Source organism: Accipiter gentilis, chromosome 20 (assembly GCF_929443795.1).
Source record: "Accipiter gentilis chromosome 20, bAccGen1.1, whole genome shotgun sequence".
In the NCBI taxonomy this organism is placed as follows: Eukaryota; Metazoa; Chordata; class Aves; order Accipitriformes; family Accipitridae; genus Astur; species Astur gentilis.
In genome coordinates, this window is record NC_064899.1 from 12,818,604 (window position 1) to 12,842,839 (window position 24,236).

Below are 24,236 nucleotides of genomic sequence, written 5' to 3' on the forward strand. Positions count from 1 at the left end.
AAGATGTCTTGAAGAAAGATCAGGATGTAACTCTGTCACAATTATTATGATTTGGTAACATTTAGCAGCTGTGGTTTTTTGCTGTAGACATCAGTTTTATAGCTGAAACTGTTCCTTTAATTTTTTTTGCAAGAATGTTTCGCGATTTTTTTTGTCATTGTTGTTTCCTGGACTCCTAAATATAGCCAAGTGGAATAACTAGCACCTCTGTAAACTGTTGGTTAAATGCCACGCTGAGTTTCATTTTGCACTTTGGAAGGCCATTTAAAACACATCAGACTTGCAGAGTTCAAAATTTAGGAAATTATTTACATTCTGGGAATAACTTCTAACCGTTTCCTCAGGCTTTTCTGCCTTTAATACACATTAATGCTATTCTCACCAAATAAAAGCATGGCCTGGAAAATACCAGGTGTCAAAATAAATGGCACTTCAAAGTTTAAAAAACACAATTGAGAAGTGAAAAACTGGAAAGGTTGCTCTGCTGTCACAAGGTGTTTTGTCACCGGGATGTTAAACAGCAAGTGGTCCGCTTTGGGCTTCACAGGAAATTTCAGGCAAGGCCAGAGAGGCAAACTCACTGGCAGCAAACAAAACCACTGCTGCACTTAACTCTACGGAGCTGAGTTCATGAACGTCGTTATTTAGTATAAAGGCACACTATTTCAAAACTAAAAACATCATGAAATTGAGCGTCACGTTTCTGCCTGACGGGGAAGTAAGACGTCCATCCGTCTAGTGTCTACACGCCACAAGGTGTATGATGGCGAATGACATGGCTTTTGGAGGCAAGGCGTGAATCCTTCACTCCATCCTGAAAAAAAGCCCCAACACACAACGGAAAGCTGAGGTACGGGGGTCAGTACTGGAAAACACAGTAAGTCCTCGGTGATCCAGAACCCTGTGCTACATCCCTTGACTCCAAAGTCATTTGAAAGAATGGAAGCTCTGAAGTCCCTTTGAAAATAAGACTGCCTGACCCACAGAGAGTAAAACTTGCTTATTTATTCAATTTTCTGTCAACATTTCAAAGGAATTATCATCCCCATTTTGCAGCAACTAAGCTGTTTGCCTAAGGTCAAAGAGTGAATTAACGTTAAACTAGATTACAGAGTATCGTGGTTCCCATTCCTGTGGTCAACCAGCTAGCATCTGATTAGGTCACCCCAGTACATTTAATTTAAAAAGAATGTTGAATCTAACACTCTGCCTAAGATGTGCTTGGGCCTTCAATAAAAAGTCATGTGAAAGTGAGAGAGAGAACAATAAACAAGGAGGCTTCCTAAGTCTCCGTAACTTGCAAACCCAAAGCGACAAAGAGCAATGCAAAGTACTGTACTGAAATATCGGCATGTGCTGCAAAAAAAAAGTCACATAAATACTCTCGGCTTTTTGGGCACAAATGCAGCCTGCAGGGTCTGACCGTTGCTGCGGCATGGGGCCAGAGCGAGCAGCGCTGGGGAGGCTCAGGAGCTGCTCTCCGCTAGCCCCAGCAGTCCTGCAAAAGCATCACAGCCTGGCCAGAAGGAAGGTATAATGAAAATTGGGTAGAATGAATACCACTCAATATGACTTCTTGTATTTTTCACCTTCAAAACAGAAGATGGGCTACAGGACCTGCCTAGACACACACATGAAGAGTGTCTTTCAGAAACACCAACTGGCCTGTGCTGGAAGGGAGACTGGAGAGGTTTTAAATTATTAAGTGCCTTCTTCTTCCAGACACCGATGAAATCTATAACACCAGAACAAGATCTTTGCAAATTTGTTTATATTCACTGAAGGGGCTGGAGCTATCAGTCGCTCAGAAGAAGAGAAACACTTTATTTTGCAAGGCCCAGCTCTTGCTTCTGTTACCATTGGCAAGACAGCAAACAGCTGCCTGCCCAAACCAAACTGCAGCACCTCACATACATGCACTTGTACCCCCGTACATTTAATTTTCTCAAACCAATGCTGATCTCTGAATTCATACTTTGAAGCAGTAGGAAACTGACAAAGATTTTGCTGAAAATGTATATTCAACATCATTTGTTGACAATTCCAAACTGAAATAGCCTCCTGTACCTGTTTGGTTATTTAAACAAAGCTTGTTCAGTTTGCCTGCCAAGCTAAATGTTTCTGAAGTCGCCATTCAGACAACCACTAAGTAACATAAACTATGAAGACAGGTCTTCAGAAACCCCAAACCAAGCCCTGCAGCACATCCACAGAGCCCACTGAAAGAATAGAGCTCGGCTTTATGTGGGATTATTGAAGAGCAGCTATTTCTGAATTCTGCGAGTTGCCACTCTTGCTCTGCAATACGAGCGTGTTGTTCCTCTTTAGCCAAAACCAACGCTGCAATACACTAAAGACTGCTCAGGAGCAACACAGCCTCCTTCCAGAAAAGACTGCTGGTTCATGGACTCGTTCAGGAACAGCTGAATAACAGGCGAGTAGAGAAATCCTGGGAAATCCGTGTCATCAAAAATGCCAAGCTATGGACTAGTGAGATATCTTAGCCACCTACACGCGGGTCATTGGGTACCAAATACAAATAGTGGAGGTTAACTAACTGTCCTGGATGAGCTATATGAAAAGCTGTTAGGAAATCAGAAGAACAGCCACTACAAAACCTTAAAAACCAAAGAGCGGAGTCTCTGCTAGCAGAACTGCCGTGGGTTTCCCAAAGGGTTTCTGTGGAGCTCTCCCATTGGTACCACCTTCCAGCTTCGATACAACCAAACCACTGGTGGTTTTCATGGCCTATCACTCTGCGTACACGTGATCCCTCATGAACATGCCTTTTCACACAAAAAAAGGTATTCTCACATGGAAAATAAGCAATTTATTTTGCATATAAGTTCAGCCTTTCTGTACGAAAGTTAACATGCAAATAAGTGCATGAAAATTAGTGTCGTGTTTTCTATTCTAAAAGTACGCTGCACAAGGAATAGCAAGAAGACATACTGAACAGCTAAGTACGATACGTACATTTTAAGATGGTACTTTCTTTTCCTACTCTTGCCTCTCTGAAGATCTTTCTTAATTCAGCAGAGTTAGCCACATACCCACCTGCCTTTGAAACATCTCACAAAGGTTTGTGAATGCGTAATAAATGCACAAGACATGCCTCCTGTAGGTTGCATTAATAAGGGTAGGGTTGCATTTCAATCAAAGGAACAATAATTACGTACTTAAACTTTTCTTAACAGGCAGGCAGCGGTGAAAAAGAACATATTCATGCATCTGCGCAGTGTGGTCTCTGTCCATGAAAATCCAGTGATGCTTAATAGTTGCATGAGGAGGGTGTGGAATACCTTTCGTCCTGTCTACTTCCCCTGGCTCATGCACCTCTAAACGGTCCTACCATCGCAGCTCTACAGCTCTGTTGCTAATTTCACCAACCAGTTTTACCAAGCCTCTCCTCCAAACTCCCACACAGCAGAATTAGCCAGCTTGCACCCGCATCTTGTATGCTAGCATGGAAGAAAGCTTGAGAGCTACCGCTACACCCACAGCTGTTTTCCACGAATCTGAAGAACGCAATCAGCCTAATTGTTTCTTTGAAGATAGACCATCCTTTTCCTGTGGCCTAATTTAGACTCAACATTAAAAGCATATAAAGCTAAAAATGGAAAATCACTCGTAATTCAACTTGTAAAATATAGAATCTATTTTTCACGAAACAATCTCAAATTCTACTTTTTTTTTTTCACATACAGACGGTTTCCTACCTCAGATGGAAAACACCACAGCAATGACCTACTCTTTCATGAACTCCAGCACTTCTGACCTGTAGCAAGTAGGACATAACCCGAGGTGAAAAAAGACGGCTTCGGATCTGACTCAAAGTGTACCACGGTCAAGTGAGAGTCTGCTGGGACTGGGATCACGCCCGCAAGGACTGCAGACCTTCTGAGACAAAAGCAGTACATGACAGAAGACCACAGAGGCAATAGCAGGAGGCCAATAAACATTGGCCTTTTGCTGAAAATGAGCAGCTGTTGGGTGTTATGATAAGATGCTAAAATAATGCTGTCTACTGCCAGTGAGTAAGCAGTTTCAGAGCATGCTTAGTAGAGGGAATGTTATACTAGCAACATGCACAATTTTGAAACACGAAACTTCTTCAATTTAGCAGGAGAAACTGAAGTTGTGATATACTCAACAACCTGCTTGGCTCAGACCTCAGGGCCCAGGTTGCGCCCAGCTGATGATACGACCTCCACACAAAGACCCGCGCGCAAGGAGCTAGTAAAATGCCCCCAAAGAAGTCTTAATGGGTCCTCGCCAAACCTGGGAACTGTGCTATCCATTCTTCAGCACCATCTACTGGCACCGTACCTAGCATCAAACTATTTATTTGCCTTCAGGCCACAGACAGCCGTCACTTGCCCATTGCTCCAAGAAAACCGTGGACCCCACCGGGTCCAGGGTCCGTCTGTCACTAACAATAGCCTTTCCCATATGGTGGATACATCCCAATGACACTTCTGGGACTTACCAAACTCCTTCCCATGCTGAGAGGCCTAGAGCTTAGACTTGAACCAGCTCACATGATACCAGGGGCCTGGATTAAGGCTGTTCCAGCTCAAGAAATGAGATGACACATCCCTATGACCAAGGCAGTCCTGACCATACCTGCAACATTGACTTATAAATATCCTTGGATCTGCTGACCACAGAGTGCTATCTGACAAGCACTCTCCTCCTTCGTCTTCACGCCTCTATCGCCTTTGGGGCTTCAGTCGCATCTAAGTGGCATCGTCACACTCGAGTGACTCGGTTGACAACGCTCCGCTCATTCAAGAGCGGCTTCAGGAGGACAAGAGACAAAGCGCGAGGCACGGCAGCATCCCCAAGGGTGGTATGCACACGGAGCACACGCCAACGTACTGGCTTTGCGTGGGGGAAGAGCAGACCACCCCGACACGGAAAGGTGTTTCTGTTTCACCATGCCAGCTCTGAGCGGCACTCGCAAAACCAGCCCCCAGCAAATACTGGAAACACAGGTCGCAGCTGGTTAGGCTGCTTCTGGAAAGCAAAGCAGTTGAAGGAAATGTTCTCATTAATAGAAAGAGGCTTTCTGGGGCCACGTGGACAGTTCTGGAGACCAGAGTCAGTACAATGCACAGGCTCTCATCTCTGCTTCAGCGTCCTCAGGCCCTGTTGTTTCAGTGCTTTAGCTGAATGGTGGGGAAGTGTTGACAGGGATTTCAAAGGGACATTTCGAATCTAAACACATTGTTGAATCCAGGCCCTTGGTAGTTGTTTTGTTGCATAAGAGAAAGGAGGGAAAACACAAAATGAAAAACCCACTGCAAGCACTTTCCCAGGGCACGGGCGCAATCACCCAAAGGGCCGAAGCCCGGCCGGTCCCGCGCCCTGCCCACCCGCCGACTCGCTCGCGCCATCCCTCCAAACGTCACGCCGTCGCATCGGTCAGCGCCGTTTTGTTTGTTTAAATGGCGATTGCGCGGGTGCTGATCCGCTCTCCTGGAGCAAACACCCTGCCGCCCCTCGTCCTCCCCCTGCCAGCCCAGCACCCGGCTGGAAATAATGACCATTTCTCAGGGATGCTGCCGGGCTACGTAGCAGAGCATAGCCTGAAGAGAAGATGAAAATTACCGCTGGCAAAAAAAAAAAAAAAAAATTCCAACTGGAATTTTTCAGCCTGCTTTGGGAAGACACAGTATATGTAAAGACCAAAAAAAAAAAAAAAAAATCATCTTTCTTATCTTATTGCATAAGAAAGCACTTTTGAAGATTCAGAACAAACAAAATACACCCAAACGGAGGGTAAAGGAGGACCCAAATAGAGATGATAACTACTGACATTCCACTTTAAGCCTAATTTTTAGGTCTGAACACGGAAATTAAATACACAATACATAATGTAGGCAGAAATGAATTTCACCCTCTGATACCCGTGTTTTTTTCCTGTTTGGCTCAGTCATTTAAAGGAACAACTTTCCCCTTGAACTCTAATCATTTTTGAATGAATTATTAAAAAGCCTGACTTTACAAGCAGATTTCCCTGCATATACAACAGCACACAAATAAAAGAGGAAACTGATTAAACAGGGAACATGACAGTACTCACTTGACAGCATACTTTGTAAAAACCAAATTGGGCATATGTGGTGCACGTGTGCACATCTGCGGGTGAGGAGGGGTGGTTTCTTTCTTCAGTCTTCCTTCTCATTTAGAATAACCGTGTGCTGTTCTGGCACTTTTAATTTTAACATATCCAGCTAATTATGATTTTTTTTAAAGTTGGTAGTGCCTCTTTAAAGAGGTAAAATATTTTAGGTTGCACTATATTTATTTCTATGAATTTATTTTGAAGTAATGGAGCTTAAGTTGCATTCTTGAATGGCTTGCATTTCATCTCCAAAAAAATTCTAATAACTCTGGAATATATAACCTATTCCTTCTTGTTGCAAACAGACTCTAGATTATATTCATAATAAAAAGTGAGGGATGCTGCCAGCCCTTTTTTGAAAGGTCATGGCAGTAAGTTGTCTACATTTTGCAACTTCATGTACTTATTCAAGACCGATAAAAGACTTCTTTTGAAGTAAATTATAAGTGTGCAGTACCTTGAAGTGATTAAAAAGGAGTAAAATAGCTAAATATGCCTATTTTTTGTGTGAAAGCAACTACATTTATAACAGCAAGGATGTAGCATGAATGGGAAAAGTTTTCCCGTATCTCCACGCATCAAAGCGAAGCTGCTCTCAGGGTGGGTGGGCACATGGGACCAACCATGGTTTTCGTGTCCAGCCACTGCACACACTGAGGCTCACGTTGACGACAAGGGAGCCAGGGCCATCCGCTCCCCTGTACTCCTCATTGTGGCATTTCTCACCTGTGTTACCTCTGCACCAAAGACTTTGCCTTCAAAGAACAATTTAATCCAAAATGTAACAGGCAGAGTTCCCTTAGCTCTGTGCTTTCTCTGCAACACATTTTTTTCAGATCCTTTCTGTCCAATTCCGCGGAGGGCATACACATCCAATAACTTACACATTTGTCCATATTAGATACTATTAGCTTCCCATATGAATCTCGTTAAGAAAAAAAAAAAAAAAAAAAAAGATTAATGAGGAACATGAACACACCAGCCAGCTTGCTTTCAGAAAATTACAAATCCATGCAAGAACATGATGACAAGATAATTTTGAATGAAAATAACACCAGTATAATCCAAGCCTAGGAAATGATTCCTCTGATGTTACGGTCACAAAACACTAAGGCTGATTCTTTGGGTACAAATCGGACTGCGAATCTCGGTCTACATGGCTATCCTGAACGATTATCAGTTACCTTTGTAAAACTCTCCTGCATTCGGAGGACCAGCCCAAGCCTGCTCATCACCTAATGCCAGCTGAGGCTCCCTGGGAGAAGCACCGCCACGCCGATGCCTCGCCCTGACCCTCGGGCGAGTTCTGCCCACAGTGAGTGACCGGAGGGGACACGCTGCCAAGGGATGCACCTGATACCAACCAGCCGGATCATGTACCCAATTACCGGCTAACGGCACAGAGCAGACGGCACGTATCCTCTCCAGCGTGCGATCCTGCAACCTCGAGCGACGCTGACGTCCGAGGACTGTTTGCCAAGATACTGACTGCTGCACTGGGCCCTGGGGTCATACATCAAATGTTCACATGCACTGACAGATGTTTATGTTGGTCATCCTGATTTAACTCCCATTACATCATTTACCAAGCTACTGATGTTATCACAAACGATTAAACAAGCCAGCAAAGGAGACTCGAATACAAATTTGATTCCCTTGTGGTATGAGGGCATTACACTCTAGAGTGCGTCCTGCTCTTAAATCAAATTGAAATACTGTACAGATTCTTTAGTTCATTTGAATTCTGTATGTAAAAGAGCCTTTTTTTCTTTCTTTTTTTTTTTTGTTTCCCAGAAGACTGATTTCATTCATCATTTGACCATTGCAGGATGAATGAAAGGTATTAAAAGGTAATGGGGGGGGAGGGGGGGGAGGGAGGGGGTATGTGTGTGTGTGTGTGTGAGACTTTGAATCACAATTTTTTGGTATAAAACTAAAAGCATTTTCATACTTTAAGTAAGGAGATGTTCAGGCTGGGATTCATTTCAGCTACCTTAATTCCTGAACGTCTACTGCATTATTTAGTGTCTCCAGTCACTTCTGGTTTGTGTCTGGACTATTTTAATATACTGAAAATAACTGAAAGTTTTGAAGGAGCAAAATTAATAAGCAGAGGAAGTCCTCAATCTAGTGCGTACATAACATGCTTGCTGCCTGCCACTGAAATACAGGCTTATTATCAAATACAAGGGGTTAAATTTAAACTCCATGACCGCCTCTCTGCTTGCTTGGTTGTCATTAAGTGTGGGGAGGGAATAGGAAACACTTCACACATCTTGTTTTCCGCTTCTAATATATTTTTGGGTTTTCTCGTGCAGGCTTTGCTTGGATGTGTAATCACTGTGGAATGGCTACTATACCCTTGCTACACTGCATAATACTTTCCCTTCCTCCTTCTGTAGGATTCCTCATGAAAATAGGCACTTTGTGTTTTTGGCCCTAAGGACAGAACATAATGTACTGTCTCTAGGAAAAAAAAAAAAAGAAAATCATTAAAACATTTTCCACTACTTAAAAAAAACCCAACACATGAAGTACTACTGTATTTCTTTTACACACATGACCTCATAGATAGATGTGTGCATCCACACACACACACAAATGCATTCAATTTTCAATTTAGCTATTTATAGAGCTCTATAATTTTTCCTGGCTCAAGATTTAGTAAGCCTTCCCTGATGGGGTTCAGTTCACACGGTTTTGCAGCCCTTCATTTTGCTTCGAGTTCATACCCATGGAACATCCCCTCCCCGTCCCCACCTCCTCCTCGAATCCCATTTAATGTTTTGCCGATTAAATTGGCTGGTTGCTTTATTGAACTCATCACAAAAACCAGTGGTTTTTTGATTTCCCAAGGAGCCGTGCGTGTTTTGTCAGTTTTTCTTGCAACCTCCAGCAGCAAAGCTCACAGATGCAGTAGCATCCATCTACAACCACCTTTTTTTTTTGCTGATGTAACATTCGACACACATCTAGATGGTCTTGGCAGAGAGTCACATAAAGGTCTTCCAGCCATGCTGTTGCTCCCTTAAGTAGGAGCAAAGCAGGTTTCAGGAACGTTTGAGAGTCACAGAGCCTTCCAGCCAAGCCAGCAGCACTTCTGGAAGATGCTGCTTGCTTGCTCCACTACCAGTGAGATGAACAAGACCAAAGCGCTCGGAGACCTCAAGGCAGGGAAAGCTTTTTCTCACCCTGGAGTCAGTCTACTCTTCAGTCCCCTCATATTTCAGCAAACTGGCTTGTCCCAGGGCGAAGGACGTCCCCGGCCGATCTAGGACAGTTGGGTCTGGTGGTACTTCATCTCTTCCCAGCCCCTTTCCAGCTCTCCAGGCTGAGAGGCAAGGCTGAACTGCACTGCAACCCAGCAAGCTCCTGTCGCGTGAACGCCCACTGAGAGCTAAATGCCCATTTGTGTAACTTCCAGCTAAGCTCTCCTTTCTTCTGGTAAGAAATCACCCCCCTGCCATGTCAAGGCGCAGTGCTGGAGCACGCAGGCATACAAGAACTACGAGCGAGAAACAACTAATTGCCCCCCTTCTTCACTTTACAGAGCCCAGCTTACTCGGGCCAGAGGCGTACAGCCTGCATAAAGGACAGAGAGGTAGAGCGCAGAAAGTAAAAAGCTATTAAAGCGAAAACCCATGAGGCAGATAACAGCTTGCTGCCAGACTTTTCAAAATTTAAGTGTTGATTGTTCAGAATTTATGTCTAGATTTTTCTTAAGAATGCAATTTCCTGGCACATGGTACAAGTTGCTCTAGACCTGCATGTCAGCACAGCAGGCATCCTGTTGCAAAGGTTGTTATGGAACTATTGAATGTTTTCATGCCAAATTTGTCCAAATTAAACCGAGGGGAATGGAAATACTTTCCCTGGATAGGTGGTGGTTGCATTAGGTGGGTTTGTTTATAAGGAGAATAAAAGTTACAGCTAAATATAAAAGCAGATATATCATAATATTGTCTGAGAACTTGAATAACATGTCATTCAGCCTGCATGCTGTGGAAAGAACACGAAGGTCAAGTCTAAAATAAGATCAGTGACTGTTTGACAATAGAAACATGTAGGAGGTAGAGCAGGAGAATTTTCCACATTTTTTAAATGACATTTTTCTTTCAAAAAATGTTCTTGCTTACCTTGCAGCGGGTCTGATGCAAAACCCCGTTGAACTTCGTGCAAAACATACTGCTGAATTTGGCATGTTTTTGATCAACTCCCTGGCAAACCTGCATTAGTCATTTGTGCCAACTGTTTACTTTTTGCATTATGCTCAGTTGGGAAAATGAAAGAAGGCTGCTCTGTTGCATTTTTGGTTTTAGAGGGTTTCACTTTCTGCTTCAGCCTTCTCAACCTGCTTCCCTGGAAGTCAGAGACTTCAGCGAGGCTACCGCTACCTCTTAAAGGTAAGCACATCTGGGTTCACAGCACTGGGGAGCTAGCAGAATCCCTGGCAAGGTCAAAAAGAGGGGGGAAAAAAAAAGAAAAAAGATAAATACCCAAAGCACTACTTGAGGCATTTTATAAAATCCAAAGTGTTCCCTTTTCATTTTGTTCGTCCACCAAACCCTAGGGTGAAGATACGCTGTCAGGCACTTGCCATTTCCAAAAGCGCAACCGCGGCAGGGATTCCAGCCCCTGCCCTGCGGCAGGGGGAACTGCCCCTGGGCAAGGCTTGTAGGAGAAACAGGGAACTCGCAGCCCCAGTCTTGACACCCAACGTACCCTACTTTTACTGCAGTCAGTGATGTCAGAGGTACATCTCTCTTTCCTCCCCTATATTCACTTTTAAATACAGTTACAGCCACCTCCCTGCAAAAGGTGCTACAAAGGGAGCCTTGCAAATGCCCTAATCCCCTTCCCCAACAACCCCGTTGACAAAATCCCACGATTTTAAAGCAAAGGCAGAGACAGAAATGCAGCCCGAGGCCAAGGTCTGGAGGCAGCCGCCCTACCTTTGCCCCTGAGCCGTGGCAGACAGCCCATGTAGTTTTACAGAGCTAACGTTAAAACATCCATTGCCAGCGCGTCGCTCCGCGGGAGGACTCCGGGGGTCTCCGGGAGGAAGGGTCTGGGGCAGAGGAGGGAGATGAGATGTGGGGGGACCAGCCTTGCTTGGGGGGGGGGGGGTCAGGAGAGCCCCCAGGCACAGCCCGGCCAGAGCCCACCGTGGGGCAGGGGGGGCCGCAGGGACGGGTCCTGCGTGGGTCCACGCTTCACGGCCCCCTTCCGCCTGACCTCCAAACCGTGGGGCAGACACGGCCAAAATTAGTATCACGCCGAGGGCTGGCACGCGATGGGTTCGACCCTAACGATCCCACTGGGAACGCAGTATTGTTCTGGCCCTATTAACAATAATTTGCATGTTGTCTGATGGCCCTGGGAGGAAAAAAATAAAAAGAAAAAGGGTGGCAGGCCCTGAGGGAGGAGAAGAGGAAATGGGAGTGCTGCCATTTTCTTCTGAGAACTGGCAAAATAAGGAGGCTGACTTTCTTACGGAGCCAGAGGTAAAACTAGTCATTGCAAAATTATTTAATATCTAACTTAATCATCCAGCCTTCGTTGCTTCAAGGCAGGGTTTTGAGAACCCAGGCCATTTAACTATACCAAAGAGCTCTTGTCAAACCAGCCTGGTAGGGACCTCGATCGCAGGAAACTTATTTTAGCGGGAGCCCAAGCCTCTCCCAAGGCACTGGTGACAGTGACCTTTCACGACGAGGAGCTGCTCTCAACCCAAGGGTCGGAACTACAGAGACAAGGGACGCCTGCCCACAGCGTTTCTCCATCACACTCGGAGCCTTACATAAAAAGAGCAGTCAGTAACACCAAGCTGCCACAGTTCCAGTAATTTTTTTTTCTATTGAAAGGAGTTTCTTTAGGGATCAAAGTGTCCTCAAAACCAAACAAGCTGGCTGTCCATCCCTTCCAAGAGAACAGGTAGTTTATTCCAGCTGTCAGCGACTGCAAACCAAACAGCTCCTCTCCCACTGTCAGTTTTAGCTCTAGGCCAGTTATTAAAATTAAACAGTTTCGTTTGTGAGAATGATGTATTTGTGTCTGCAGGGGGGAGAGAAGGGAGCAGAGAGGGAAAAAAGAGAGCAAGTTTTCTAAAACAAACCCTAAGCCCATTTACACAGCCTAACAGCGTGCCAGCGCTGCCTCTTCCTTCAGCCCATTAAACCGCCACGGAACTCCCAGCCTGCGGGATGTCCTACCATGCCCCAAACATCCTTCTCGCTGGGTTGGGGAAAATAAAATGAAATAATTTAAAAAAAAAAAAAAAAAAAAAACCAGGCAAAAATCTCCAATTGCTTGCAAAACAAATACACGATTCCCTCATGAAACAATCAACTTCAACAGATAGGAAAAAAGGTAGGAAGAGATGCCTTGACAGGTTTCCCTACCACTTGTGCCACCCAGGCTGGAGAGCGGAGCGGGGAGCTCCCACCCTCGTGGTCCCAAAGCACCAGGGAGGCTCATCGGCTCGTCCCTGGGGCTGAGGCAACGGCTTCACCGGCCGAACCCGAACAGGACTGATTTCTAAAAAGCTGCCGTGGTCCTGGTGGGACACTACCACCCCTGGCCTTTGCAGCGTCCCAAGCCAGGTTCCCTTTACAGCGAGGACGCCTGGGGAAGCTGAGGAGCACTCGCCAAGGCAAAACCCAAGGCAGCCTCGCTCCAGTTTTCCACCGCCGCGGAGACCTGCCCAACCATCCACTACAACCAGGGCTTTGTACGAGGCTTTAAAGATCCCTTTTTGGGTCTGCCCACATGCTCGCTGCTGTACGAGGCTGGATACTGCTGGTTTTCGCGTCTGTACTGGAAAAAAAATAGCTATTGACTCCAACCGGGCAAGGATTTCACACATTCAGTCCAGAGCCAACTACGTGAATTTTCTGCTGCAGGAATTTTCTGCAGACAGCCATGAGCTACTGCAGAAGCCTGAACAGACTCCAGGCCGGCTCATTGACTTGCAGCCTTGATTGCCACCTGACATCTCAAGCGACCGGTTTTATTTCCTCCCTTGCCGGTGAGCCCCACCGCCGCGCTCCAGCCCCACCAGGAGGAAAACCTTTAGGTTGCCCAGGCTCCGCGGCAGCGCTGCCGTCTGTTGCAGATCTGGGCAACGGAGAAAGGAACGGGTCAAGCTGGAACCTGAAAATAACACAGGCATTAGGCCTCCTTCTCGGTTATATTTGTGACCTTTCGCATCCAGCAGCAGACTGGGGATTTAGACGGCGTGATTTACTGTGATTTGCCAGATGACTTCAGGAGAGGGGCTTTGGATATGTCTAAATTGAATTAAAATTTGCAGACACTTGGAGCACGATGTAGGACTTGCTTCTGTTACGAACGAGGGAGTTTTTACTTCAGTTTTTTTAATGTCATTTTTCACTTGAGCTGTGCGTACATTCTGGAGAAGTTCAACAGATTTCACTAATCTACAACACTGACCATCTTATTCTCATGGAAATGCCAACTTGTTTAGTACTATATTTGAATTTGTCTTTGAATTATTTTTAATTCTTTTTTCTCTAGAAAAAAGATTAGAAATCGGGTCCTCTGCTACGTTTTATAATACACGGCCTGAACATGTGATGAATATTCTTAAGAAAGGAGTTCTTTCCTTCAGAGACAAAGCTGGCAATAGTTATTCCATTGCACAGACACGCTACAGGACTGTCCCATATTGCAGAGGGAGGCGTTTCACTGGCCTCCCGTCCAAGGTCCTATCCTGACTTTCCAGTGACTCTCACAAGTCTCTCCAGAGCACGCAATGGGAATTTTGTCTCCTAAGCCTCAGTTCAGCAAGACAGTTAAAACTAACTTCAACCTCATGGTCAAGCCCAAAAGCTTGATTACTACTCACTTTTTTTTTTTTTTTTTTAATGTTTTAAAATCGCTTTTTCTGCCTGTATCTGAACACTTAATGAAGCTTGTGAATGGAAGCAAAAGAATACATGTGCATGAAGATACTTCTTACATGTGCATGTAATACAGCTTATTGCTCCTTCCCCTGAAGTGCCACAGACAGCTTTTACCTATGGTGGGAATGGAAAAGGAAGGACAATTTCCTTCTTGAAACACCCGATGAACTGTGCTGATATATAAAGGAAAACACTAACGTTGTCAGTTGCCATTTCTCACCCTTTTCCTAAATAAAAACTAGAAATCAACACCCGAAACTGATCTGCTTAATCTGTTTCCATCACAAGCATTGCTAAACATGTCCAAACAGTGGAGCTGAAAAAGTGTAAGCCTAATTTCCATTTAACTTTTTCTTTCTTTCTTCTACCTCCACTCTCCACTCAAATCTCACCCCCAGGTATTTTCACAATCTGACTCACTTTGCTCTTTTCCAGGCTAGCGCGCTCCAGCAATGACAAAATGTAATGCCACAGATTTGAATTTTATTCTAAGCCCCAAATTACCATGACAGACATTTTGTTCATTATTGTACCTTGTATGACCTCTTTTGTTTAATTAAAAAAACATCAGCCCAACTCATGATAGCATGGTGGGCAACAACATATTTCCCAGAGCTGGTGTGCTGTACAGCTAGGAAGAATACCGATTTCATAGCTGGGTTAACTGAAAAAGAGAGATATTAATGATTTGCCCCATATCCTATCGTGTACTCAGTACTAGAGCCAAAAAGAGGAAGTTAAGTTTTGACTCTCAGTTGCTTTCTTGAACAACTGCGCGACAGCCTCTTTCAATCACTATGTGGGAGAAATGGGGCCTTTTCTTTTTGATTTTACCTGGCCCATGTACATAAATTACTCACTGAAGTACCCCAAAACCCACTGAGCTGCCTTTTCAATCAACAACTGGAATCATCCTTTTTATGCTTCAATAAAATGAAATAGCAATAAAATGATGTATGCACCGAAGGATGCTATTTCTTTTAACTAGTTCTAAATGTGGCAATTCATAACAGGTCTTCAGTCAGCGCAGGAATAAACTCAGTGATGTGGGTGCTCTTCGCAACACAACAAGCGCATTTACAATTACCTTTACAAGACACATGCAGAAGTAAGAAGTTTTTTGTGGATGGATGAGACCAGCAGTGCATCCATCCCAGTATCCCCAGTCACCAACCAGCACCAGGTGCTCTGGGGGAGAAGCAATGTCATAGATAATTTTGAAATAGCATTCCCCAGAGAAAGGTCCACCCTCAGCACCTGGTGATCTTATTTCAGCAGCTGTTGTTAAATTTACCCCAAGGTGTATGACTGCCCTTTCAAGCAATTTTATTCAAATGTAAGTAAGGTGTTTTCCTTACCCTTATAAATACCTAAACCTTTCCTGAATGCAGCTTAGTACTTCCACTCACAGTTCTCCCATGAAAACAGCTCCCAAAGGTTAATCATGCATTGCAGAAAAGGCTGTTTTTCTCTATTAGTTGAAAACCCGTGGCTTTTTCATTTGATCTTATTTTTCTTGCCGCATATACAAAGTAAACATAACTACAATTGTCCAATTAAGTGCCTCTTCCTGTTCCTATTGAAGTCAATGGCAACACTTTCTAACTTCAGATTTGTTTTCTTACTCGTTACACTTTAAAATCCAGAAACCCACAAGGAACTTTCCAGCGAGGAGGATTTAGCAAAGTCTATCGAGATACAATAATTATGACAGCAAACTAACATTAGAATAAAATAACAGAAAATAAATTCCAGACTTTTAGATGCATTTGGAAAAGTTCTTTGGTTTCACAGTCTTTCAGGAGCCAAAAAAAAAAAGGGGGGGAGGTGGGAGGGGGGAAGGGGGGAAAAAAAGGGGGAAGAAAAAAGGGGGGAAAAAAGCCATCAGACTTTTAATGAGACTGAAAGCCAGAGTAAAATAAAAATCCCTCAAATCTGTCATCGGCATTTGCGTTTGCCAAGAAGGCCTGGATGTTATCCTGCTGGGGAAGAGAAGATTTATGGCAACGCACACCTTCATCCATTCTATTATTATATATGAAATGGAAAATAAAACAGGCCGGTACTACCCTCAGAAATAATCAGTATTTTGCTGCCACTGAGTAACAAGTGTTGTTATTATTATTCCCAAATCAGCAGGAGAGCAGCCACGAGGTGCTCATAAATAAATTATTTTAACAAACCAAACAGGGCTGGGCTGCACCCCCCAAGGGAGTGAAGGAAAATAAAACAGTCCAGGGAGGGAGGTGGGAAGGGCCGGACCGGGACCCGGACCCGGCGCGCACCGCGGCCGACGGCCGGGCGGCAGCACCGGGAACCGCGTCCGGCACCCGGCGCCAGCCGCGGCGATGGAAAGGGATGGTCAGAAAGGCCTGCAGAAAGCCGGGGACCGCCAGCCCTCCACGAAGCAGAAAGACAAAAGAGGCAAAGAACCGGACACCCGCCAAACGCGCGCGCACGCGTGACGGCGGAGCGCGAGGTTGGCTCGCCAGCGCGAGGCACAAACCGTCGCACGAGGCCAAAAGCACAGCAGAGGTCTTGGAGCGGCACCCGAGCGGCGTTCCCATTCCTACGTCCGCCTCCTTCCACCATCCCGCGTCCAACCCGCTGAAAGACGACCCTCTCGCCAAGGACGCCCGAGTCGGGCACAAGGGCTCAACCTTCGCTGGCGATGCAGTACAAAGTTCTCGTGCTGCCTTAGGAAGCCCAGGCCCTGGTATCTGGCCGCTAAGAAAATGCTTCTGCTCCACATGCAATTTCACACATCATTGCATAGGTCTTGTGATTCTCCTGCTAGAGCCGTGCTTTGCCGTCGGAGAAACGCTTGTGCCTCGGCAGAAAAATTCAACTGGATTTTCTCCGTGGATTACCGACTCCGAATTTCAAGCTACATACTCGAAAAACTAAGCTACTTACTGCCCAGCAGAGCTAACGCAGCAGCTTGAGAGAGGCCTGTGTTAATGCAGGCACAGTACTAACTTCTTTCTCAATATTGAAAGTAAAGTAGAACTTTTTAATAGGATTGCTGTTTGAACTTTACGGTTCTTTGCAAGATCAAGGCAAATGACATCATCTCCATAACCGAGACCCCTGGTTCTGAAATTTTAAAGGTCACGGTCAATACATGTAATTTTTGGAGGGGAAAAAAAAAAAAAAAAAGACAAGAAAGACAACACTTCTGAGAAAATACGCAACCTAACGTTGTGGCAAGTTACGGAGAAAGCTATTACAAATGAAAGGGACTAGAGAACCACAATCATTTTCTCTTTCTGCCCTAGCTCTTCTCCTCCTTGCTTTGGCACTTATCCTCCACAGAATGAATTTCTTGCTGTTCGGCAACAGCAAAAAGAAAAATATTTTGATAATATTTTGAGAATTCAATTATAAACCCACAAAGCCACAAAAACTGGCGAAGGACCTAGAAGGTGTAACACTTGAAACTGCCAATTCATTTATTTAACTGAGTGGATTTCAGATAGTTTCCTTTTACCAGTCAAACAGTGACTTGGGGTTAGCCCCGCTGGGGATTGAGTCGTTACAAGGCCGCATGTCACCGGTAAAAAAAAAAAAAAAAAACTCAAAAGCACCTCTGCTCCAGCGTGGGGCATCCGGCTCCGAGCAAGGCACCGTCCCGTCCCGGATGAGCGCGAGGCTTTTGCTCGGGACTTCCAAGAGAAGCAACGTGCTGTGCAGGCAGGCACCTGGCCGAGCTGCTGGGAGAGCAGCTCCAGAGCCCAAAAGGGATGAGATTTTGGTCAGTAGCCCATGCACGAGCCCGGGAAGGCCCCTGCGTCACACCGATATCCAGGACCTCCAGCACCGTCCCGGAGGCAGACGCATCTGCCATCCCTCGCCTTCATGAGGAGGCTACGGACCATCGCAGGGCACGGCAACTCTCCACACCTCCTTTTCAAAGAGTGCCACTGAGCAAAGAGAATTAATGATTTACTAGGCAAAAAAAAAAAAAGAAAAGAGGAAGCTCAGTGATTAGGGCAGTCAACCCAGGAGAAGGGAAACCTGGGGTCTAGTTGCTGGTCCAAGAAGCATTTATTCATTTGGCTGCAGACAGCCACCTGAGAAAACACATCAGACAGCGAGAATTAGACACCCCGGTTCTTCCTCCTCCACCAAACGAAATCTCACCCCTGCAGAAGGAGGAGGACAGCTCGGCAAAACCAGCAGCCATCTGGCAGGTGAAGCCTCCTGAGATGTCGGAGATGCGGGTGTATACCCCCCTGCCAGGCTGGAGAAGGTCTCGTTGGCAAACCTCTCGTTACCTCGGGAGAGGCCTTCACCAAGGAGCCGCCAGGAAAAGCGGGGGCTTCTCCCCGGCTGTGGTTGCGCATGAGGATGGCACGTGAGTGACAGCGGCCGAGCCAGAGGACGCCTGCCGGCTTCAGGACACGGAGGTTCTTGGGAACGGTGTCCCCCGCAGCGTGCCGAGCGGCTCGCCTCTCTCAAGGCAGGAGCAGCTCCCGGCTGGCTTGGGTGAGGAACGGTGGGAAGCCAGCAACTTCTGCCACCATCCTGGCAGAGGATGCAAGCGCTTAGGTTCCACCTAAGGTCCACGTCAGACGTCTAAATCCTTCCTCCTGTCTGGCCTTAACTCTCAAACAGAATAAAGAGCCGCAATAAAAGAACAGAATCGGATGAAAACACGCGACCATCACATTCCTGGTTCAAACGTAAATATTGTCATTTAAAATGATGCTTTCTTGGCTGAATTTTCAACACGATGCTGCTTGTCTCACCTGGGCTTCTTTACATTTTTAATGTCAAAAAAGTATTTGTCTACACATATATGACGGTGCCTCTGTCTCCTTCTATAGTTCTCATGCTCTTGCTTTTTCTTGAACAGCTCAGGGAGGAAGCCGTACGTTGGACTAGAAGCCCCCAGAGCTGAGCACGGCTCCCATGTACATCATGTTGTGTGCCCGAAGAGGTCACCCATCACTGCAAGACAAACACTGTTATTTCCCCCCGCACCGGCTGCATCACTTCAGTGTTCCCTAACTCAAAGTCAAAAGTCACCAAGTGCAGCAGCCCACTGCCAAGCCAGTTCTGCTGCAGCTCAAACACCAGGCTCTAAAAAAACGAAGCCATTACGATGTCAATCAGAAAGCATATGTTATACCAAGTACCACAAAATTGCAGAGATGAGCTGGTTCTCCTCTTATTTCTTTTTTAACACAATTAAGATGTTATCAGGCCAAAGTACAATATTGCGGTATCCTGGCCTACTTGAAAATCTTTGAAAGCTGCATTTATTTGCCACCAGAACCACAAGCTAATAATACAGCCTCCGTGCAGGCAGTCCCCATCTGTCGCTTCTTCTAAGTTTCGAGCAAACCCATGATGCTGTCTATTGTAAGGGTATTAACAATCCCCAGACACCATTAATGGCAATGTCTAGTGCTTAAAATATATACTCCACCAGCTCCACCCCTTCCAGCCTGCCCTTCGATATGATTCTTGCCTTCTTCGTTTTCCTTGCGGTATAAAGAATTTATGTCCTGAAAATACACTGTCAACTTACAGAACCGATTCAAAAGAAACAGATAAATAAGAAAGACACTGCAACCAAACTTCAGACCTGAGCGTAGGATGTAAGCCTATACAATAAACTCAAAGCACGCGCTGTCCAACTCACTGTGTAACATATGCTCATGACTAACTCCGATGCTCTCTTCTCTGCTACTACACAGCCTCTAATAAACTCACCGCTCCGCAACACGACGTAAAGGAGGAGAAGGCTGCAACAGCCGGCGCTCCCACTTGTTGCAGGAGCCTGCGCGACAGAGAGACCATGCAGGCAGCCGTGCCGAGGTCCTGCAAAGCATCACGACTTACAAGGTGATCAGCTACTTCGAAGAGCCATTTATGACGCTTTAATAAGGTTCGTACATGGGGTATGGTGCAAGTGCCAAGCTGAAGACCAACTGCCTGTATTAAAGCATCTTTTTTCACTGACAGATCCTGAAAGCTAGGAAAAGAAAAAAAGAAAAATCCGCCTCCCCATGCCATCCTCGATTCTTCCGTCTGAAGAGAGGATCCTAAAAGCTGTGTTTGCAACTGCGTGTCAGTCTTTTGCTCTTTGTAACCAGCTAGAAGGTGTTGGCTGTGTTTAATAATCCCATGGCTCAAAGGTACCAGCCATTTCCCAGACAGGCAAAAGCCACCTTGGAGTAATATTTTGCACATCTTCTTCCATGTGTACATTACAAATAACACGTGGCAGTAAATGGCATCACATGCATCCAAACTCTGGAGCTTTTGTTTATAGGAAACCTCAATAAACAACGAAATGGCTATCGATAAGAAGCATCTTTTCCTTTTAAAGGCAGTCGGTGTTTATAGTCCGAGTTTTGTGTATTTCTAACTGTCGAGAAACAGCTCCAGCACTCGCCTTGTCTGGCCAATCACGCCTGGTAACACCTGTCTTTTCACATTCTTAGTTTTATTCATTATTTATGCTTCTCTTTACACAATACACTCACAGGACAATACATCTCCAGCATGCTTACAGATTTGATCCAAAGCTCACTGGAGTCAACAGAATGACTTCACTGGCTCTGGAGCGAACCGAGGGCCCCAGCTCCACAAACGGGCTTCCAGCCTGAGGAGGGACTTACGCACAAGTTAGGCATCCCAGCCCAGAAGTGCAATCACAAAATCCCTAACCCTTTAGCTGCTCGTCTTTTAAGCAGCCAAGGTCTCCAAAAGCCTGAATGGTTTGCAGATTTTTTTTCTCCCCAGTTACGTGTTTCATGGGAAAAAAAAAAAAAAAAAAGCCACCGAGAGACCCTCTGTAGTGATCTGTGAAACAGGGGATCAGGGGATAGGTCTCCCTCTCCCAAGTGTGGTCCCAACCACTAAGCACTGGAGTAATTTTATGTATCTGTGTGTACATATGTGTGTGCGTCTGTATACATATGCGTATTTGTACATACATATGCATATATGTATATCAGTACACAGACACACATACACACACGTACGCACACACATTTTTTGCTCCCCCTTCTGGCCCCATGAATCTTGAATTTTTTTTCTTCTTGGTGGAAGCAGGGGAGAGCAGGAGAACGATCCTGCCTCCGACATGACTTGTAGCCGGGGATCTGCGGCACTCCTCTGGGAGGTGCGCAGCGCGGATTCCGGCTGAGAAGAGGGCCTCAGAGCCTTACTCCCTCCGTCTGGGCTGCATGTAGATGTCCTCTGGATCCCTGAACACGTACACCTTTTATTCAGGCGGTTTCAGCAGCGGGAAGGCAGCGTCTTCATTTTTTAACAGAGACGGCCAATGCGGGTGGCACGTTACTTAGCCTAACACCGACTTAGCAAGAGACCCAACGCTAAAAATTCAATGCCGCAATGCTTCACAAACACCAGGCTTGCCAATCATGTTAACTGGGAGACATACACTGTATTTTACATTCCTTCACACACGCCTCTTAAAGGTGTGCAGTGTAATTGAGTCAGCTCTCTCTATTTCACAGGGGACCGGACCTGAAACTGCCAGTGTCCGCCCAGCTGACCTCCATTTCTAGGTGACTTACAGCAGCTCTCAGCCCATACATAAAGCTTCTTCTTCAGTATAACTTTTGCCATTTACTCCTCCAACGCACTAACGCCATAAGCTTCACACGTACAACAAGTTTGGTTTGCGGGAGAACGGCTGGGACCGCATTTTGTTACGGTATGTCAATTAATACAGGAAAAAAGGAAAGAAATACCCTTCCAATTTCAATGCAGTTATGTATTGTGGAAAGAGAGAGAGAGAGAGAGAGAAAGGAAAGGCTTTTGACTGACTACCAGTGTAAAAGCTGTCCGCTTTCCACAAGTGGAACTCTTCCCTTTCTGGACGATGCTGAAGCCAACCCTGGCCAGCGGTGATCTCTACCCCCGAAACACAGTCACCCATCGGATCACAACAAATACTCATTTTCCAGAACAATCCCGCAGACACGGCTCCCCGCACCTTTGTTTCATCTTGAGACAAAGGCAGACTTTTCACACTAGACACGTCCGATACCGCAAACCCCCACTCCCGCCGCAGCCGTAGACGCTGGCACCGAAGCCCACCCGCCCGCCCGTACCACCGGGATCCCGCGTTCGTCGCGCACAGACGCACACGCGCGCGACGCCCACCCGCCCGCCCGCACCACCGCGCGCGCGCACACACCCACCCACCGGGCGCCTCCGCCGCCCCTTCCCAGCCCGCTGCCTCGGCCAGGGCTGGCGCTGCCGGCCGGCGAGGGTGGACGGGGGTGGGAGAGCGGAGAGCGCTGATGGAGAAGGCGCCTTGCTCAGCCTTTTCGCTCCCCAGCTGTAGCTGCTGCCCCCACCCCAAACCGCTCCACCGTACCCCCCGCGACGGGGCGGAACCCGACGGCCGGCAAAAGGCCCGCGCCGCTTCGGCGCGGAACCGTTTCACCCCCGCGCCGCGCCGCGAACGCGTCCCCCCCCACCCGCCCCGGGGCGCTGCCCACCCCCGGAGCCCCACCAGCCGCGGGCCAGAGGCGGGAGAGGGAAGGAGCGACGGGGGGACGTACCCAGCCTCCGTTGTCCTGGATCCAGTTGTGCAGGTGCCGGTTCAGGTACTCGGTCATCCAGGCGGCGATGCTGTCTACGAGGGGAGACATCTCCCGGTTGACGCTCTCCACGCACATCACGCCGCCGAACTCGAAGAAGGCCACGATCCTGCCCCAGTTGACGCCGTCTCGGAAGAGCTCCTCCACCACCGCCACGAAGCGGCCCCTGGCCGTGAAGGGCGTCAGGTGCAGCTGGCCGGACATTTGGGCGAAGTCCCTCTGGTAGCGGCGGGAGAACTCGTCGCCCGCCTGGCGCAGGGCGAGGTGGACGACCTGGGGCGCGGGGGGCAGCCCCTCGGCCGGGGGCGCGTGGCTAGCAGCAGCCGAGCCGGGGGGCTCGGGGTGCGGAGACACCAGCCCAGTGTGATCAGAGGAAGTCCCAGCAGCAGCAGCAGCAGCAGCAGCAGCAACCGCAGCAGCAGCAGCAGCAGCAGGAGGAGAGAGACCCGGAGGCAGGGGTGCCCTGTCCTCGGCGGCAGCCCAGTCGTATCCCCTCTGCGAGAGTTTATAGTGGATGTACTTCAGCACTATCTCCCGGTTATCGTAGCCTCTTCTCCCCGGATGAGCCATAATTCCCAAGAGGAAGCAGCAAGAGGAAGGGAGAGAGGAAGAAGAGGAGCAGGATGAACCCAAAAAAGTAAAGCAGCCAGTAATAATAAAATTAATAACACCAAAAATTATAATCCAGTTACTGTATCGGGCACGGTTTCATTCATGGTGGTGTGGGGGAGTTCTCAGGGTCTCGGAGGTACTTTTGTCTTCTCAGTGTTTCCTCCTCGGTTTGAGATGCACGGTATAAATAGGGATTAAAATGCTGTAAATACTTTACTTCCAGGTGCACATTTATTACTTATTATAAATTTACGTTAGGACCATTTCCTCCTCTCGGTGTTGAAATACATCTTAAAAAATATTATACCGATTCAAAATCAGGTGCATTTTCCCCTAGGTGCTGAACTACCACGGACACGACGGAGCGGACGAACACACACCGTAAAAACTGCAATTCAATACGACTTGCTAAACAGCCTTGGATGAACGTTAATCCAACGCACTTTAAGCTAGGAACCTCACCACTGCTTTTTTTTTTTTTTTTTTTTTTTTTTTTTTTGTTAAGTTACACAAACTAAATTTCCTCTGTAAAGTACTTACTTGGACTATAAATATGTTCCTCTGTCAAGTTTCCTCTAAAAAAAAAAATAGCAACAACAAAACCCAAACATCAGAAGTCTTCAGAAACGTTAAGTTCTGGCCGCTTTGATGCTTCAAGTCACCAAGGGGGTGGGAAAGGGACAAAAAAAAAAAAAAGTATCTCTACGATTTCAAATGTTTTTTCCCAGACTCCTGTTTAACAGACATCTCCAAAGATGTGTCAAAGCTCAGAAAATCCCGCCTCGCAGCCCGGGAAGGCGAACAACCCCAAAGAGACGGAAAATCCTGGAGACCAGATGAACCACATTTGAATCCAAGCTCTCGCAGAAGTGCTCCGTTTTTCCCTCCAGTGCAACGTACAGACATATGCATTTACGTAGTTTCATTCAGACACCGATCGCAGGAGCCCGGTGCTTCCACACACACGCACGCACACAC

General features: G+C 46.6%; 1 protein-coding gene across 1 annotated transcript in view; it reads right to left on the reverse strand.

Moving 5' to 3' along the window:
- Positions 1 to 23,763, reverse strand: part of BCL2 (BCL2 apoptosis regulator) — a 94,749-nt gene extending 70,986 nt beyond the window's left edge. Inside the window, exon 1 of the mRNA XM_049823790.1 lies at positions 22,608 to 23,763. Within this exon, the coding sequence (XP_049679747.1) occupies positions 22,608 to 23,216 (609 nt within the window). The 5' untranslated portion in view covers positions 23,217 to 23,763. The remainder of the gene's footprint in view (positions 1 to 22,607) is intronic.
- Between the last annotated feature and the right edge of the window lie 473 nt (positions 23,764 to 24,236).